Below are 18,760 nucleotides of genomic sequence, written 5' to 3' on the forward strand. Positions count from 1 at the left end.
TGTGACCTTAATTTCAAACTTTTAAGCATATTTCTATATGAAGCTTGGTAAACTTTTTGGATAACGCAGAAACTTAAGTTCATGCACTGCGCAACTTGATGCACCAAAGGAAATTTTTGATCAAGGAGAAACCCATATTGATAACCACCTGTAGAGTAAAGGAAATAGCTTCAATATGTCTCTATTTCGCTCGAACTAATACGACTCTTTTAACTGCCCCCAATTGACCATTTCCGAGAGCTCTTTAAGAGCTAGAGCATCCATCATCAATATTCTTTGAAGATACAAGTTGCATGACTTTGTTCTGTTCGGCAAACAACAGCATGTTAGAGGACCCTTGCTGGAACTGAGGCCATGCGAAAAAGCTAGTTTTGGTGGGATTTTCAGCAACACCATCTCCAATGGCAAGTCGCACAGGCCCTCGAGTTGGATCCTCGGCGAAGCTGAGCCACAAAGCTTCCATCGCGTAGCTAACATTCCATTCAAAGCTTGTTGAGGCGCCTCCGTATTCAGAGTGGGTTCCGAAGAGCAAAGGTAGTTCGGCACTGTGATAGGCGCCAAACCAAGGCAGGGGTGAGATATTAGAGAAGTTACCAGCGTACTGATATCGGTACGTTGGGAGATCCCCAGCGTTACGGTTCTTCACTTCTGCTGCGACAGGACAGCTGATGATTTTTGTCGCCTTGTCCAGCGCTGCTTGCCCAGGTCCATTGGGCGTAAAGGAGACGAAGCCGGCTCCTTCGTTTGTGTTGCTACCTATTATCAGAGGCTTCGAGAACTGTCTGTCAGCTTTGCTCTCTCCTATTTTGTCTCACTTTGAAGAGCAAAAACTCACAATTTTGGCAATCTTTCCTTCCAACACCCTCTGAGTCCAATTGGAGAACGCAGTCTTGTCATCGACGATGGGTTTGAACGAGATTGATGGACTTGTGTTATTCCCAGAATACCACGATAAAGCGTTCTCCAAATCTTGAGCTGGGACTTTCCTGACACAAGCGATCTCATCACCAGGTCCAAGATTCTTACACCCGACAAGTCCCGCAAGATATGTGAAGTTTGTCTGCGCCGAATCACTTCCCCCAACGATGCCAGGGCCACCTGAGTCTGCGATGAGTCCTGCCACGATGGGATTGTCGGGGTATCCATAAGGATAAACAGTGACACTGCCTGCACCAGCAGACTGTCCCCACAGAACGATTCTGTCCGGATCGCCGCCAAAATTGGCGATGTTGTCATGTACCCATTCAACACTAAATAACTGTCAGCAGTGCAACAATGACAACCGAGCTGTAATATCATACGCTAGTCTTTGATCCAAGAACCCCAAGTTCTGGTCATCGAGACCCTTTGCGTTTGGGAAGCCGAAGACATTTACGCGATAGCTAGTGTTAATCGATTAGAAGGCCCTCTTGGTGTGCATTTTTTGAGAGACTTACTTCATAATTACGACTATATGAGACTGTGTTCGTTGCACCCATTTATCGGGGATCTTATACAATGAAGCTTGACCCCCACTTGTAAAGCCACCGCCCGGAATGTAGAGCAGAACTGGCAATGGCCGCTGCTGCAACTGAATATTCTCAAGCTTGGGTGCCCATATTGAGAGGTAAAGACAGTCCTCGGAATTGCCACCGCTGATCAAGAAACCCTTTTCGTATGTAGTGTAGATTGTGGAACTATTCGTGTTGAACTGCTGCATGCATGAGTTGGGAAGATTGAAGGCCTTGACAATGCCGTTTGGTTTCTTCTTCTCTGGTTTGGCAAACCGTAGATTGTCGACGGGTGGTTCCGCAAATGGGACACCGAGGAATTGGCGGACATCAGGCGCGGTACGATTGATGAAGCCATGGATTGAACCCGAAGATGTCTCAACGATAAGCCCAGAACCATGGGTGCTAGCGCCATACGAAGAAGGAGCAGCTAATGCTTCGAGCATGTAAATCGCTGCTAAGAGCGAATGGACAAATATTCTCATCTTGGCTCCTTGTAAACTGCCTTTGAAAGAGAAAACTTTGCGACAGCATGTCTTGTCCTGTGTTCAAGCTCCTGCTTTTAAATATTTTGGGGGTTTCTGCTTCAACCCAGAGGGCGGCAAAACGCTTTTGCATGTTTTATAGAAATCTAAAGAAAGTCGTCTAATGCCCATACTCTTCGAGTCATGTCATCAGTCTACTAGAGGCGGGGAATGTATGGATTTGATCTGGGGAAAGCGATATGCCGCGCCACTTCCTGACTTTAACAAGTAAGGGAGCTTTCTTTAATGAAAATCCACGATATAATGCGGGGAAATGCAGGGTTCTCTGCAAAAGCCCGAAAGTCCGATCATATATCCACAATTCCTGTTCTCTGATTGGTGGAAGCTGTATTCTATGCTATTCCCAGAATGAATCGTCTAAGAGAAAAACAGGGGGTGGGATAGCTCTAGGCCGGCGTGCCTCGGTTGCAAATCTGCTGCGGAATTGAACGAACTAAGGAACTGCCGATAGATCACTAATACACCTATCCAAATTTCATCATTGCGGGGAAGCCTTCGTGGGGCTCATCCAACACCGAGTTATGTCGTAAATCGTCTGCTCCCTAAAAGAGTGGGTCGTTTCCCGGAGCCCTCCAAGAAGATAGCAGCTATGTATTTCTCTTCCTCTGCTTTGGCTCATGTTGATCAGATGTTGTAAAGGTCGATGACCTATGCTGGCGGGTCATGTTCAGTGCTAGAAGATTTCTTCTCATAATTATGCGACTAACGAATCTGCTTGCAAATAGGTAACCTTCCACCGTGCTCGCTTAATAATCGTCTCTTCAGAGATTGAATCGTAGAATCCAGACCTCATAGTGCATTCATTGTGTAATGGAATGGTTGGTGTCAAGACCAATTTTCACTGCTACACAGCACACCAAATATTCAGCAAAGCTGACGGTGAAATCTCTTGGTAGTAAACTGTCGAGTCCTTGATTTTTACTATTAACAAAGCCAAATCCGGGATGAAGCCAGTGTGAGACAATCCGGGACTCTTCTTCCATGGGCGATACCTCTTTATATCCGCCATCTTCCGTTCTTGATTTCCAAATGCGCTGCACAAAGCTGCTCACTGGTGCCTGATCTCGTATCACAGGATCATCATATGACTGTCAGAGTTTTTCGGGTTGACCTCAGCATCATCACTTCTATAGTTAACGGAAGGACCAGCTCGGCGGGTGAGACACTACCAACCACAGCGTGCTCTAAGTTCTGGCGGTGACCTCAACGAGCCAAGCGAGACTATCTGAGTTGTCGCCGACCATGAGAAATCCTGGAGTTATGCAGGTTGTACCTGGGATGTAACTATGTCTCAGGGTCTCCCCAAGTTCCCCGCCAAACCGGGTGTGGCACTGCGGTGTGGCACACAGCCTTGCAGAGTTCCCGGAAGTCCAAGCTTAGAGACATCTTGCCGTATTCAACCTTAGTTCAACCAATGCTAGCATCGCGAACACATGGTCATAGTGATCTGCCTGTTTTTGCCATGAGGGGTTTTGAGACTCGTGGAAAACGCGGTTCTTTCCCTAGGGTGGCCTTATTGGCGGTCAGACTCGCCGCTTCATTGTGTTGTCTCAGATAGTCGAAATTGGGTGGGCTGATCATGGTTCCGATTGACAATTATGACAAGTGAACATGGTGAGAGCTCGTATAGTTTCCTTGGCAATGAGTTTTCAAAAAGCTATATAAAGTCCCTCTTTCATCGAGTCTATGTCGTGATCATCCAACATCATCTTCTTACTCAAAGATCCTCCTATACTTATCTTAAAAAGATCATCTACAATGCGGTTCACCACAGCTGTCATTTCTACTGTTGCGGCTCTGGCTCCTCTTGCTAGCGCCGTCGGTAACGCAAAGGTTGTGAACAAGTGTGGTTTCCCCGTCTACCTCTGGTCTGTTGGCGGCTCTGTCAGCCAAGAGTATACTGTCGCCTCTGGCGGCACCTATTCCGAGGTCTTGCACCATGACCCTGCGTCCGGTGGCATCGCCATCAAGCTTACCACTGTCGAGAACGGCTTGTACAATGGAAGCCCCCAAACCAACTTTGCCTACACGCTCGACGGCCAGCAAGTCTGGTACGATCTGTCCGACGTTTTCGGCGATCCCTTCTCCAACCACGCAATCGGTGTCAAGTCATCGGCGAGCTGCCCAAGCATCTGCTGGCCATCGGGTGTTGCTACTAGTGGTGGCAGCCAAGTCAAAGTTTGTGATGCCAACTCCGATGTCACACTGACTCTGTGCTCGGGAACTTGCTAGAGAGTTAAGAAGTAGGGCGTGATAAATTGAGGTGAAGAGGAAAGACCTGTTGTCAAAGTGTTGAAAGTGGCAGGGTAATTATGAATGAGTCTTATGAGAAACTTTGTAGATAATTTCTTGATGCAAATATGACTGATGAGCCCTTGATTCCGTTTTTGTTAAACATTCCGAGTGACTTCGCTAGAAGCACAATAGACCTTAAGGGCCAATTTAACCCTCAAATGAAAGAGGGCTTCTCACAAAGAAGCCACACAAACCAAGTTCCTTCTTTCCTACCTTATCTTGAAATTTCCATCTCAGACTTATAGAACACCGGCGTACGAGGCAAAAAGTCCGTGATAGTACGCTCTTTTTTTGCCATCTTTGGTTACTCCTTTTAGACCTTCAACTTCAGCTTTCTGGTTCATGTTAAAGTTCCAAAATTATGCTCCCTCCTCATTTCATTCGTGATAAAAGTTCTTGTCCAATCCCTAATATTGGCATTACTTTACTGCCCCTTGTCATCTAAACAAGAAATAGTTAATAAACATATCTAAAGTTTGGATTTTCCTTGTCCGTCATGTCGCTGAATGCTGATAAGTCAGCATCGAAGCCAGATTCTTCAGCAGCTGCACCGCCAGTACCACTTTGAAGATCATCCCGTCTCTGGTTCTCCCGCTTCAACAGGATCCACAGGAATGCAACAACCACGACCTCGAGAAGATGTGAGACTATCATGCTCCAGATACCAAGTGAGTAGTCTGGAGCTTGATCAGATTTGTAAAAGAATGGACCAGCAATGTTTCCGACACAATATCCAACGAAGAGGCAAGCACTGCTCGTGACTTTCTTCGTGTGACCGGCGATGTTGGCGGTAGTCAAGGAGAGGAGCATCACGAACGAGGCATTGTAAGACCCCGTCAACTAAGATCAATATTAGCATTTTTTTCACTAATCATTGTGTTTGTAACGAGCATTACATAGTAGCAGATAAGTCGTCCCACTTTAGCACTCTTAGGCACAAATCGCAGACCAAATGCTGCGGCGATGTTGGGGAAAAGGAAAATCAGGATCATCAGGCATCTGCTGTTAGGTGGCATCTTGTCATTGACCCAGACGCAAAACAGAATGACGAGGGCAATAAAGACACCATATGGAATTTGCAAAAGAGTGGTTCCCACTATGCTTGTTAATATCTTTCCTCGATTAGGATGTATAGCGGGTAGCATCTCACAAGTTGTGTATCCAAAGCCCTTCACAATCAGTGTGCCAAAATTAGTGATACCCCCATTCACAATTGCCTGGAGGAGAGCAATGAGGAAGAAGCATAGCACTTTGAGGTCTGTGAAAGCTTCGATCAATTGGTAGCGCTTGAAGTTTCTGTTTTCGATTCCCGTCTGATTCTCGCGCAGTCGCTCAACTGCCATTTTTCTCTGGTCCATAGTCAACAGTGGAGCTGAGACTGGCGAGTCGGGGAGAACGATGAACATGACGATGCCCCAGGCAATGCAAAGGGCTCCGATGATGATGAATTCGTACTGCCAGCTTGGCAGTGACCCTTTGATTTGACCGATTGCATAGCCCAGCAGACCGCCTCCCGCAATTCCGAGGCCCAAGGAGGAGTACCACAGGCCAATCTTGATGGGCTGTTCGCGCCTTGTATACCACATTCCAGTGATCAACATAAATGCTGGATCACCGCAAGCTTCTGCGGCACCACTCAGTCCTCGAAGAACAGCCAGTGTCGAGAAATTCTTTGTTACGGCCTGGAGTGCAAGGAGGATACCCCAGAGAATAATGTTCAGACTAAGATATTTTGCAGTTGGAAATCGCTGCATTAAGAGATTGGTTGGCAGTTGCCAAGCCAGAAACCCAAAATAGAAAATTGATGACAGCCAGCTATACTGGGTTCCGACGAGATGTAAGTCATTGCTAATTCCAAAGATAGCAGCGTAGGAGAGCGTCGTCTTGTCAATCTTTACTTCAGGTTAGCTTCCTTAGTTCTGGCTTCTTGATGTCAATTGGAGCACTGATCTTACATAGAAAAAGACGTAGCAGACAGATAAGCATGGAAGTATCATCAGGTCAATTTTTCGCATGAGGCGCTTCTCCTCAGCAGGGTCCACAAATGCATGGATTTCCTTTGGATCATTGAATAGCTCTAGGGCGGCATCTCCAGTTCTCTTGTTGCCAATTCTGGAATTCGTTGCATCCTCAATATGATCAACTGGAGGCTTCACGTCACTTTGGGTTGTCATTTTGATAGTCTCGAATGGAGATGCTAAAAATTGGACGTAATAAAGAATTAATCTGATAACCCCGAGATGGTTGGTTGTACATAGTGGAGGGGAACAAGGGGAACACGCTTCAGCCTTATATTCTTGCTCCCCACCAAGTATGTACTTTGGGGTAAGCTCATTAAGCCTAGCCTGTCTCCAGGAAAAGTATCCGACCTTTGCATACCCGAAATACAACTAGAAACAACCAATCGGAACAATATGGTCAATGATGCGGGGTTTGGTCCGAGCTTCTTCTATCGGATAAAGCATCTATGAGTTGTCTATTTTCTACTCTTGAACGTGATATGAGACCAGAAATACAGTACTTTGATCTAAAATAGAATCTAGATAGCTAGAGTTGATAGGGCCCGAAGCGTGTTCGCCCATTACATTCTCCCGTTTCTACCAGCTACTTGTGGCTGACGACTCGCAACATTCGGGTCGCTGTCCTGATAAGCCTCGTACAACCATCTTTCATCAAAAGGTTTGGCTTGATCGACAAATCGAAGATCCGTAGAAAGCCGTATAATGCCTTCCGGGCTCTCGTTGCGACAGCTGAATAGCAGGATGTTTTAGCATGCGTTCTCGGTGTTCTTACCTAGGCTAATGCAAGTCAAGGCTAATGAAGTACATCTTACCTGGCATGAATCTTGAATGGATTATGGAAAACAACATCACCAGCTTCATAGTGGGCCACAAGCCACCGACGACCCCAGTATTTCCCAAAATTTGCTGCATTTCGGTCCAGGAATCCTCCGGCCATCATGTTCTTGTTAAACGCAGAGATTCGTTCCTCGTCTGTCAAGCTCTTACTCTTCTCTGAGAAGTCTGCCTCGAACTTCTCTCCGATAGTAACAGAGTTCTCCAAGTACATGAGGCCCCCACCCACCAAAGGGCAGTCTCCTAGTGGGATCCATGCAGTGATCGAAGTCGGCGGACCCGCTCGAAGGAAGATCTGGTCATAGTGGACAGGCGTAGTCTCTCCGCCCGGCACATTACATCGAAGTAGAGTCCGCTTCAACAGCATAGGGTCTTGAAATTGACGAAGCTCTCCAACAAAATCCCTGAGAGGCTCTTCAGCATTTGCTTTGAACTTTTGGTAAAAGTCCGCGACGTGAGCCTTGAAGACCTTGTCCACGAAGACTCCTTCGTCACTCAGGCCATTGAAGACACGGAGAGCACCCGGAAGTAGAAAATTTCGCCAATCTTCGCCGGAGAAAATGCCATTCCGGGGGTTAGTTCCTTCTGCTAGGATTCTGGTATCGCCATTTTCAGTCATGAATCGGAAATACTGTTCTCGCATATCCATCACCTTCTCTTTGTCGAGGATTCCTTTCATCTGCAAAGCAAGTCAGTCGAAATGAATTCCTTATCTCTAATATCTTCCGAAGCGTCTTACCCATAGGTAGCCATCTTCATTATACCTTTTCCGAAGCTCATCCATCGGAAGATCCATTGTAGAGGGCTTCAGCAAGCCAATGTCAGGGAGTGGATCACCATTACCGGCCTTCATTCCCAGCCCGTGCAACTGATTCTGGTCAGATGTGACGGAAAATTGGGGGTGAACGACAGCCGCTGCCATTTCTGCAATAATAGTAACTTTAATCTCGATATTGAGTGAATCGTCAATCGGGGTTTCATAAGTCGGAAGCACTAGGAAAGAAGCCCGTCTAATATACCTATCACATAAAAGGCCTTTTCCTAGGAAAAATAACCGCCAGAGCCGGATAAACTGCCCATAGCTTAGGGCTGGAGAGTAGATAATTCTCCATCCTCTCTGGTTGGATACTTGTGCGGGGAGCTGAAAAGATCATCACCCCGTACGGCACCCCGGTTTGGGGAGAAAGTGCCAGTGCGGGGAGAGTGCGAGAAGCTGGATAAGGAAAAAGTCGCCCACGACTTCCAACTGCTGATATTTTCGACAAGTCAAGGTCCTCGGGCTCATACAGCGTCAATGTCGCCTTCACCAGACTGGAGCAATACCCCATCGGGTGGCCGTGGATCTGGCGTGGAGAAAAAACGGCAGAGAGCAAGTCGTGCTTGCGATAGTTGCAAAGCGTATGTGATCTCACACCAAGCTACATTCCCAGTAACCTAATCATCCTACAGTAAGAAAAGCCGTTGTTCAGGTACTCAGCCATGTGGACCCTGCTCGTTGACAGGACTTGAATGTCAATTCACGGCACCATATACTAGAGGCATACCAAAGACACCTCCGGTAGGCGATTTCAACTGGATAAAATCACCTCGGAGCCCTACAAGACGAAGATCAAATGCAGATACAATCGACAGTGCCTTGTCTTCAACGGAACCCCATAATTTTCATTCTTCTCACGTCCTCTCTCCATGCGTAGAGTCAATCTCGGATGTGTCGCCCCCACTACAGGAGATTGAAGAACATGCAGAACCCTTGTCAGAGCAGGAGATAAGTGATCAGGCACTTATGAGTGATGAACAAGGCCATTTTGTTGGGACTTCGTCAAACGTCTCATTCTTTCTGCGCCTACGAAAGCGACTACAGAAGAGGGCCAACAAGGTCGCGCCAACTTCAATCTTCACTTTTGGTGATGCGGCTTTGCCCGATTTTGATTCTCTATCATTTGTCTTTCCACCTCGTGAGGTTGCCCTCGAACTTGTGGACAAATATTTCATAATTGGCTCTCCAACATACAGATTCTTGCATCGAGGAACAATAGAAGAATGGTTAAACAATGCGTATTCGCTGAGTCCAAGCCAAAGCTACGCGGCAAGGACTCGGAACACAGTGTTGTTAGTGGTATTTGCGACCGCGACGCGACACTTTACAGAATCGTACGATCAGCACAAATTTCAGGAAGGGTATGAATAGTCAGTTAATCTCCCTTTTTTTCATTACTCCTAACACTTCCAGAGTACGATATTTTCAGGCTGCAGATAGGCAGCTTCAGGACGAAAAAGGTCCCATTCGATTGGAAAGTGTTCAAGCCCGGCTTGGACAATGTCTTTTCCTGCTGACTTGTTCGCGAATCAACCACTGTTGGAGCCTGTTCGGAGTTACCTCGCGTCTGACCATTGCCTTGGGACTTCATCGAAAGGGCCTGAAGAAATATAAGGGATTCGAAAATTCGGCAGACCATGTAGAGGAGGAGAGCAGAAAGAGGCTATTTTGGTGTGCGTACAACCTGGACAAATATCTCAGTGCTATGCTGGGTCGGCCCTCAGTGTTTCATGATGATGAAATAGACCAGGTACTGCTTCCTGACAGTCATTTAAACGGAATGTGCTGCGGAAATCTGACCATCCATGAAGGAATTCCCATCTTTGATCGACGATGCAGACTTACCAAGCGGTCTGAACGTCCAAAATGCGGATGCAGACCCGAAATGTCAGGTCATGATCGCTCCAGTGCTGCATTTTAAGTACGAATAAATGCAAATTGTTGTTAAGCATGATCTGACTACTTATAGACTGGTCCGAATCGTCAGTCGCATCCTTCATAGCCTATATGGAATTCATGCCCCAACAGAGGCACGAAGAATCTCTCTTGGGGAGGAATTGAATGATGAACTCCATGAATGGCGGCGTCAAATACCCCCTTTCCTAGACGCGAGTCAGGTCGAACCCAAGTTTCTTCTACCTATGTTCGAGCGTCAAAGTAATATGCTGAGCCAGGCCTATGCCCATGCCGTCATCCTTGTCAATCGAGGTTGGGTTATGTCTGATTTGAAAGACTCACATCTTGCACCCGGCGAGGATATGCGGCCGGATGTCAGCGCCTGCCTGTCTGCTGCGCTTTCTATCCTCGACACGATCAACAAAATGTTTCAAGCGAACAGAATATTCCCAGCATATTGGGTACGTGGGCATCTCACCTATTCCTATTTTTCTCATCAATCATACTCTAACATACAGCATAAAAGTTCACCCAATACCAAGGCTTCTGCGCCATAGTCATGATTTACACCTACACTATCCGTGCATGGTCGGAAGATAACGAATTCTGTCTCAGACACTTTCGAGCTGCAGAGCGCTGTCAGTCCCAGATTGCTTCTATTGCACAGGAGGGCTCACTAGCTCATCGATACTTTGTCATCATGGAGGAGTTCCGCTCGGAAGTACGCGGCCACATCAAGATTGACCCAGACCAATGGACAGGAACAGTTCTGACTCCACAGTCTCCAAATAAAATTCCTCAATGTCAGACATTGACAGATGAGGAACTTTCTATGGTGATGAATGGATTCTTAGATCCTGGGATACCACTAGTTGACTTTGACTTCGAGAGTTGCATGGGGTCAGGGGATCCATAGGGTTGATATTAGGTTATTTGATAGATAAGCAATTTCTGTTGATCATACTCAATGCTACAGATTCTCAATTACTCTCTTTCATCTCCAGAATCTCAACATAAAGTGGAAGCATGTATCACCTTCTACCTTGGGTATCTTATTCACGCTTCACGAGGGGCTTTCCACTATCACGAATTTGTACTCTCGCAACGCCTCCGAGACCCTAATACAGACACATAATTAGATTAGGTTCATAGCGGGACGGAAGTAGATACTCACAAACATCCATAGATCCTGAAGCCCCTCACCCGTAAAGACCAGGTTCGTTACGGTGAAATTGGTCTGAACTTTGCCCAGCAAATTCCCCAAGGGATCAATGACATCGACTCCCTTGCCTGACGCCGTCCACAAGTTACCCAACGTATCAACTTTGAGTCCATCCGGGTCACGCTGGTCATTAATAAATAACGTGCGTTTATTTGTCAGGGAGCCAGTCTCCAGATCCGGAGTATATGCGTACAAAGTTCGAGGCCCGGTAGGATGGTAAGTCAGTGGTCTTCCCGAGTTGACGCCCGTATCGCTGACATAGATCGTAGACCAGTCTGGACTAGACACAATTCCATTTGGCTCCGATAGGGTCCCATCGAGTAATTTACTCGACCCGGATGTAGAATTGAAGAACCACACCCCGGCTGTCAACTGTGGCAGGGAAGGATTGAATTCGCCCAGGTAGCCGAACCAGGGATCTGTCCACCAGATATTACCGTTAGGGTCGACGATGATATCATCTGGGCTGTTGAAAGAGACTCCACGGTAGTTGTTTAAAATTGTTTTGGCCTCGTTGGTCCTGGGGTTGTAGGTGACCAAGGACGCCTTCTGTCCACCGCCGCCTGGACAGGTGAAGTATACCAACCCATTGTGATACGATCCACCTGCGGGTGACCAAATTGGGGGAGATACGTTAAATTTGGACAGTACTGGTGTTTCTCCACTGAGATCCAGCCGATATTGCCAGTATTGACTGATCTCAGTGAAGATGATCCACTTCTTGTCCGGAATCCAGACAGGTCCCTTCAAAAGTATCAATTGCAGGTCATTGATTCGTATGCTCCGAACTTACTTCATGGGTGACCTCCTTCACTGAAAAGAAGAACTCGTAGGTGGCATTTTCTCCAATGAGGGGAAGGAACGCGTCATCAAATGAGATGAAATGATAATTATTCAATTTATTGAACCCCGGAACATTAGTGGCATTCGTGTCACCGTAGGTCGAAGAAGCACCACCATCTGTTCGATTAAATGACACAGGCAGCACGGCTCCATAATGACTGATACATGCCACTCCAGGGGCACAATCCAGAGTCACTATATCTTCTTCTTCTCTAGCCTGGGTGCCAGATGCGTAGAGCGATATCGCAATGATGTAGAAGTGAGGAATAACAAGGATAGAGGACCACATCTTAGCGATAACTCCGTTTTTCAAAGCACTTGGTAGAAAATAGTTTCGATTTTTAGGACTCCTTCTCGATTGCTTGGGATTTGACTGGGTGGGATCAGTTTTATAGTCCTTTTACTTTACCTCTTCCCCTCTTTGGCAGCACTGGACGGAAATGTATCCACGGAAAAGATCTCTAGCCCCGGTAGACTGCAACATAGTGGAAGAATTAGAAATCGAGATCTAAAATAACTTATCATGGCATACCCAGTAGGTTGGTCGTACTTCTCTATTTGAGTTATCGTGGGTAAATTAGGTCAATCTACATCCGTCCCAAGCACATACGCCAGAATCAACAGCTCAACTAAATCGATATCACAACCTCAAGACAACGAAAGCAGAATGCTCTAAAATCCAAATTTTCGTGAACTCCAAAGCTCCATGTATACAATACTCCATACCCCCAAAATAAAGCCATCCCCAAAGAATCCCAACCCAAAATCAAAAACTCCACTAACACCAACCCATCCAAACAATCACTGCGGAAACCCAATCTTCGAAAATCCCAAAATAGCAAGAACAATAATAACCACAACGACAATAACAACCACCCCCAATAAAGGAAACCCAATCCAATACTTCAACACCCGCCCCCTCGACCCATGATACCACTCCGTCTTCATATTCGCCAGACTAAACATCCGAAAGCCTTTCGGGCGAATACGCACGTAATCATCTTTCTCGCTATCAGCTAGGGCTCGCTCGAGGCGCTCTGCTGGAGAGAGGAATGGGCTATTTGGGGCTGAGTGTGTTGCTGGTGGTGAAAAGTATGATTCTGGGTCTGAGGGGGTGAGGTGTGCTTGGAGGGGGCGGGTTGTTTTGAAGGGGTCGTGATCGTAGTTGTGTTTGTTGAGGAGGGTTGTTTGGGCGGGATCGATGAGTTTTTCGTTTGTGTATTGGGTGATTGAGTCAGTCTGGATGTGTTGTGTTTGTAAAGGTTGTTCTGGGATATCAGAGTCTGTGTGTGAATGGCAAGGGCGTGAGTTTATGTCGTAGGGATTGTCGTTAGGTGCGTCATCGAGGTGATGGTAGTTATTGCGCGATGGGAGTTGGAAGGTCATGTTTTCTTGATAGGTAAATAAAGTGGTATATTGTAGACTTTTTTCGAGAGAAGGTATCAGTGCTATAGAGAATCAGCATTCATCTCATCTTCCATATCAAACAAGACATCAATAAGAGGAAACATACTCGAAGCCTGAAAGTAGGAACAAACAAGAATCTTCATCCAAACTCAAAGATCTTACAGCAAGATTTTTCTTCTTCAAAATCGAAATAAACTGAAACAGAAAAAAAATGACCAACACACACTACAAAAAGGGCTCCGCTCTCCTTCAAATATCCCACCATTCCACGTTAACGGAGTCCTTTCCTAGCATCCACCCCTATGGGGCCCTAACCCCTATAGCAATATAAAATAATAACAAACCAACACAGCCTCAGAAAGGACATTAACCAAATTAAAGAGGCCTTCTAATCCACCTACTAATTGTCCCAGTCTTTTCATTGCTACATCAATAATATAGTCATGTCGCTAGCTACCTCTAAAGCACCAAGAGAAAAGCGACATGACAGCTCTTGCTCTAACCAACGCTAACAAGCTTAACTAGCGACGGCACCGCCCCACGAGAAATCCCCCCAGTTTCGCCGACACATTCTTCTAAGCCTTGTCTAGAAAGAGAAACGGGGGGTGGGTGTATGGGGAATAACTTCGGACAAGCTACCCTATCTTAGTGCGACAGCCTTATTACAGTGGAGTCGACTAAGTTTGATGTTTGAACCCTCGAAAAAAACTTCACATTCATCATTTCAGCATTGAGCTACGTAAAGGAGTCTTAAGAAAACACATGAGATATCGAGAAAAAAAAGATGATTTCAACCCAGATTTTAGGAGAATGGTTTAGAAAAGAGCAATATCAAGGCCTATCTACCTCACCCGGTTAACTAGCTTATAGATTCGGACCTTTCGAGCTGCCACCTTTACCTTTTCCATAACCCGTAAACAACGCCAATCTCCCTCCCAAAATACTAAGTAACTTCGCCCTATTAGACTACCAACAGCCAACGGTTTCCCTCAACGCCGCGTAAAGGCGATCTATTTTTACCCCGAAAATCCACCGAGTCTCATTCTAGGCGCCCAATAATCAGTCCAGAAGTATCTACGCCTTTTTGCCCTTCCACACCGCAAGAGTCACGCACTATAGGAGATGAGGCTTAGAAGGAGAAAGTTGACTGAGGCAATCCTACTATGCCCCGACTAGTTATCTGCTATCTGTGATACAGAGATATTGTTATCTCATCTTTCCAATATCCTCAACTACTCACACAATACAAAACATCCAAAACAATTCAAACCTCAAAACGAACCTCCTCCCCACCAAGCCGTCCAAACGACCCAGCAAAAAAAGGGGAGGAAAGCATGACATATATTCATGATATGACCAAGGTATAATAAGAAAGAAGAGAGATATGGGATATATGATAGGCCGTGTCAAAACCACCCATGCAAAAAAAGTAAAAAAAAATCGAAAAAAAGGAAAGAAAAGAAGAAGTCCGTATATGCCACAAAATCCAGAACATAAAAGGGGCCATCAAAGTGAAAAATCGAAACAAGGTCCAAGGCAGGCCATGATAGGTGGTGAAAAAAAGAGAATAACAATGGAACCATATCCAAAAGGAAAAGGAGGACAAAAATGAACAATGATGAAGAGGCTGACCACGCCACATAAACACCAAGGGGAGGAACAATTTCAAGTATTCCCGGACCCCGATACTGAATGAATTCAAATTTAACCCAAACCATGCCTGATGATAAAGAAAAGGCAAAAAAAGATGAACAACTCCCGAGACCCAAAGCGGCGAGTGGGTCATGCAGAAAAGAATGATAGTAGCGACAGCTACTTCGAAGGCTCAGTGAGGTCAGGTGCACGATGGAAGATCTTGGTATAAATTTCAGTTAGGATGCGAGCATCAGCACGCAGGGTGGGCGAAATGTTCTGGCTGCGCAGGAGGAAGCGAATGGTGCGCTTAAGGAGGCGGTCAAGGGTGGAGCGCTCGACGAGCTCGGAGAGACTGGAGTTATATGTTGCAGAGAGGACGAGCATGTTACCGAATTGACTAAGAAAATGAGAAGAAAAGGTCAGTCATGACGCTCATCACGGACATGATCAAGGCCAGGGGATACTTACGCATGGGCTGTACCGAAGATGTTTGTCACGATGAGTCGGTCCTCGACACCATCGAATGCCTCGGTACTCAAGATGGCAGAATCAACGCAGACCTTGCACGCGCGGCGCAGCTTGGTCTGCAGTTCACGGAAGTTCACCGTCGGTGGGGTCCAACCGTTCGAGAACGAGGAAGGGAGGCCACTATTTGCCGAGCCTACATCGCTCAGCATGCGCTGCATATGTGCGCTGCTATTCCGACCAGAGGGAAGAGTCATGGACGGTGACATATGTTGGGACTGTGAGTTCGAGGCGGATCCGGTCGGCGACTCCACAGCGGTGGACTTGGGCAGGGCGCCAATGCGGGCACCAGTCTGGCCGTAGTGGAGGGCGTGATAGAGTAAGGGTCGGTGGATAATATAACGAGCACCATAGTACTTGGCACGCATGCGAGCGGCGTTGATGTCGGAAGCGGGCAAATCGTCGTCTCTCCAGTTCATGGTCTCGGGGAGGCTAGAACGCCAGAGCTCCAGGTTCATACTTAGAGTCTCTTGCACGCTAGAAGACCACCGGCCAGTTTCACCTTGCTTGTCAACCTTGTAGAGATCGGTATGAACACGGTTGAGTACTTTGCGGAGATGGATCTGGGCCGAGTAGAAAAGCATCATACGTGTGCTACGCGCTTCAAGGTCGTCTGGGATGTCGATGGTAAAGCGGCCCTTGGGTAGGTTGATACGACCCTCGGAGCGTGAGATACCACTTGCAGGGATGTCGAGCTCGGCGAGGAGATCACTCTCCAGCTGCAGACAGGTCCAGTAGGCAAAGTTGAACAAGTCCTGGGTCCGGCCTTCTGGGAGTCGCTCGTATCGTTTTTGCCGAACGAGCACCTGGCATGCACGGGCTGCCTGGCAGATCCAGCCATGACTTTGAAAGGGGTGCGCTAGTTGACCAGCATATAGACCGGCAAGCAGACCAGCCTGAACATGCTGCAATTCCACACCGCCTTGAAGCAGACCGAGGATTGTCGTAGCATAGCCATACAGCGCAAGACCGGGAATGACTTGTAAATTCTTGACATGGCCGTACTCATCAGTTGTGGCGGAGATGGTTCGCCTAGAGAGGTTTTGCTTAGGGTCTGGTTCGGAAGGGTAGGTCTGGGTGTGTTGGAAGTGCGGCGCATAGTCAGAATTATGAGGCACGATAGATTCAGAATTAGGAGGCGAGAGAACACCATTCGCGGCATGTGCGGCACCGTTAATATTAGGTTGGAGTGGCGGTCGAGAGGGTACGGGTCCAAGAGGGGAAGGAATGTATTGATCTCGGTAGTCCTCAACCTTCGGTTCCATGATCGGGCCAGGCAGGGGAGACTTGTGCTCGCAAATTGCACCCAGTGCAAAGATGAGAAGGACAATAGCGTTGTCAATATTCCGTCCCACTCGGGGCCGGGTTGAGGCCAAGCTGGGGTCCGCGGAGGTACCTCGAATCCCTGGAAGATCCTCGTCCTCGTGTGACCGTTTTCGCTTCTTATCCCGGCATAACGAGTTGGGCTCCGACGAGGGCGACGACGAGCTCCGGGGACAGTAGCACCGGATGAACGCATCGACCTTCATCTCGAGCTCCTCTTGCCACAGGAACGGGTGCAATTTATGCATGCGATTCAGGTAGCTCTGGAAGTACCGATGAGCCGTCTTTCCATCTAGCCTGAGTAGTCCGAATCGGTCGATTTCCGCATCGGCATCTCTAGACGAGGTAGCGCTGAGAATTTTCGATGTTCCATCCGGGTTTGATGACTTTTCGCTATAGCCACCGTCGTCGTTCGGCAGAGGTGGCGTTGGTAGTAACGTGTCGTCGGCTGTGTATGAGATCTCACCCTGGCCGTAAACACTGATCAGACCCCGCTGCTCCTCCAATCGCATCACATAATCCTCGTCATATTCCGCATTGAGCAACCTCTTGATGGAAGGCCACATGAGAAGTTTGTGTGCCGCCGTTGTATGCTCCACGGGAATCGACAATTCTCCTTCATTGTCATTCTTTGCACTGTCCTCAAAACTTTGATTGATAATCGGTGGTTGTCCGGCATCGATAGTGGTCTGTGAATAAAAGGAAGTCGAAGCCTGTGGTTCTTCGAGGGCTTCGATCAATGTAGACTCAACCTTCATCAACGTTTCTTGTGGTGGGCCACCAACGGGCGCGGGAATCGGAGGGGGCGGGAGAGCTGCAATGGGTTGAGAAGATGTCAATCGCGAGGGATCATTGCCCCCGACCGCCGCCCAAATGTCTGCGAGCATTTGTGCTTGCGACCGCAGTTCTGAATGCATCTGGCTTTGTAAAATCTGGTTTTTGTAGGTCTCCTCTGTCTTCCACATCTTGTTAGAAATTTCGAATTTCTCCATCATTTTATCCTCCAATTCCATAAGTCGATCCAGGACCAGCTGCACACTCTTCTCCTGTCTGTTTGGGACGTCAATACTTCGAGTTCCGTTTTTTTCCCTCTTGCAGTATGATGGGGTCAACGGGGCTATACGCACTTATGAGGCGGAATCTCCTTGTAAACACACATCAAGCTGTTCTCCTTGCAATGACTGCATGCCGGCCGTCCCTCATCGCACTTTGCTTTCCTCGCTCGACATTGATCGCAAGCCTACGACGACAGTATTTAGTACCGTCCCCCCACAACACTCTACGTCTCCGCCACTTACTTGCTGTGCACGAGCCGCCTTGCGCTGACGAGCTCCATAAGCCGGATTTGAGTAATAGCTCGGATCATACGGGCCTGGCGTGCCGGGAGGTATTGGCGGTCCGGGTGGCATATATGATGAAGGGGGTAGTGGGCCAGATGTCGGGGTCACCTCGCCCGGCGCAGAGGTCTCGGATTGAAAGCTCATGCGCGAGCGATACTCTGGGGGCGCAGAATGCGGCGACGACTCGTGCGGGGCGCCATTCATGGCAGGTCGATAACCCGCATGCGGAGGGGGAGGAGGGGTCGGATCTTGTGGGTGAGGAGGAGGATGTGAAGGAGGGTGCGCAGGCCCAGACAAGCCGTTAGGGCGTGCGTAAGGTCCATCCAGTGGAAGCTGGGGAAGCTCTCGGTTTAAAGGAACGGGGTGGTATGCTTGGCCGGGCATCGGTGCCTGGGTACTGGAAGGTCGTCGGTCTGGCGCATGGCTAGGATGGCTAGGATGGCTGGGATGACCGGGATGACCGGGATGGCTGTCGAAGGAAGGTGGGTATGGCGGACGAGCCCAGGCATGCTCATAGACAGCATGCGCGGGCGGCGCATGATGCCCCTCTGGAGGTCCGCGGTTCAT

General features: G+C 47.8%; 8 protein-coding genes across 8 annotated transcripts; 2 read left to right on the forward strand and 6 right to left on the reverse strand.

The window, feature by feature from the left end:
- Positions 1 to 244: 244 nt before the first annotated feature.
- N7496_008603 (uncharacterized protein) lies at positions 245 to 1,936 on the reverse strand (the record flags this gene model as incomplete). Its single annotated transcript, XM_056701522.1, has 4 exons — positions 245 to 769; positions 836 to 1,250; positions 1,302 to 1,382; positions 1,437 to 1,936. The coding sequence occupies 4 exons, from the start codon at positions 1,934 to 1,936 to the stop codon at positions 245 to 247; spliced, it is 1,521 nt and encodes a 506-aa protein (XP_056553585.1).
- A 1,857-nt stretch (positions 1,937 to 3,793) lies between these two features.
- Positions 3,794 to 4,267, forward strand: N7496_008604 (uncharacterized protein; the record flags this gene model as incomplete). The annotated part of the gene is made up of 1 exon (XM_056701523.1): positions 3,794 to 4,267. One exon carries the CDS (start codon positions 3,794 to 3,796, stop codon positions 4,265 to 4,267), a length of 474 nt encoding a protein of 157 aa, XP_056553586.1.
- Positions 4,268 to 4,786: 519 nt separating this feature from the next.
- On the reverse strand, positions 4,787 to 6,504 carry N7496_008605 (uncharacterized protein; the record flags this gene model as incomplete). Its single annotated transcript, XM_056701524.1, has 4 exons — positions 4,787 to 5,170; positions 5,227 to 5,426; positions 5,481 to 6,222; positions 6,286 to 6,504. 4 exons carry the CDS (start codon positions 6,502 to 6,504, stop codon positions 4,787 to 4,789), a joined length of 1,545 nt encoding a protein of 514 aa, XP_056553587.1.
- Positions 6,505 to 6,911: 407 nt separating this feature from the next.
- Positions 6,912 to 8,107, reverse strand: N7496_008606 (phytanoyl-CoA dioxygenase family protein; the record flags this gene model as incomplete). The annotated part of the gene is made up of 3 exons (XM_056701525.1): positions 6,912 to 7,080; positions 7,164 to 7,864; positions 7,925 to 8,107. The coding sequence occupies 3 exons, from the start codon at positions 8,105 to 8,107 to the stop codon at positions 6,912 to 6,914; spliced, it is 1,053 nt and encodes a 350-aa protein (XP_056553588.1).
- Positions 8,108 to 9,807: 1,700 nt separating this feature from the next.
- Positions 9,808 to 10,814, forward strand: N7496_008607 (fungal specific transcription factor domain-containing protein; the record flags this gene model as incomplete). Its single annotated transcript, XM_056701526.1, has 3 exons — positions 9,808 to 9,923; positions 9,972 to 10,359; positions 10,425 to 10,814. The coding sequence occupies 3 exons, from the start codon at positions 9,808 to 9,810 to the stop codon at positions 10,812 to 10,814; spliced, it is 894 nt and encodes a 297-aa protein (XP_056553589.1).
- A 219-nt stretch (positions 10,815 to 11,033) lies between these two features.
- Positions 11,034 to 12,252, reverse strand: N7496_008608 (SMP-30/gluconolactonase/LRE family protein; the record flags this gene model as incomplete). The annotated part of the gene is made up of 2 exons (XM_056701527.1): positions 11,034 to 11,864; positions 11,914 to 12,252. 2 exons carry the CDS (start codon positions 12,250 to 12,252, stop codon positions 11,034 to 11,036), a joined length of 1,170 nt encoding a protein of 389 aa, XP_056553590.1.
- A 512-nt stretch (positions 12,253 to 12,764) lies between these two features.
- On the reverse strand, positions 12,765 to 13,349 carry N7496_008609 (uncharacterized protein; the record flags this gene model as incomplete). Its single annotated transcript, XM_056701528.1, has 1 exon — positions 12,765 to 13,349. The coding sequence occupies one exon, from the start codon at positions 13,347 to 13,349 to the stop codon at positions 12,765 to 12,767; it is 585 nt and encodes a 194-aa protein (XP_056553591.1).
- A 1,833-nt stretch (positions 13,350 to 15,182) lies between these two features.
- Positions 15,183 to 18,760, reverse strand: clcA (putative C6 finger domain protein; the record flags this gene model as incomplete). Its single annotated transcript, XM_056701529.1, has 4 exons — positions 15,183 to 15,402; positions 15,474 to 17,903; positions 17,981 to 18,093; positions 18,152 to 18,760. The coding sequence occupies 4 exons, from the start codon at positions 18,758 to 18,760 to the stop codon at positions 15,183 to 15,185; spliced, it is 3,372 nt and encodes a 1,123-aa protein (XP_056553592.1).

This window comes from Penicillium cataractarum, assembly GCF_028827025.1.
Source record: "Penicillium cataractarum strain IBT 29864 chromosome Unknown utg000007l, whole genome shotgun sequence".
In the NCBI taxonomy this organism is placed as follows: domain Eukaryota; kingdom Fungi; phylum Ascomycota; class Eurotiomycetes; order Eurotiales; family Aspergillaceae; genus Penicillium; species Penicillium cataractarum.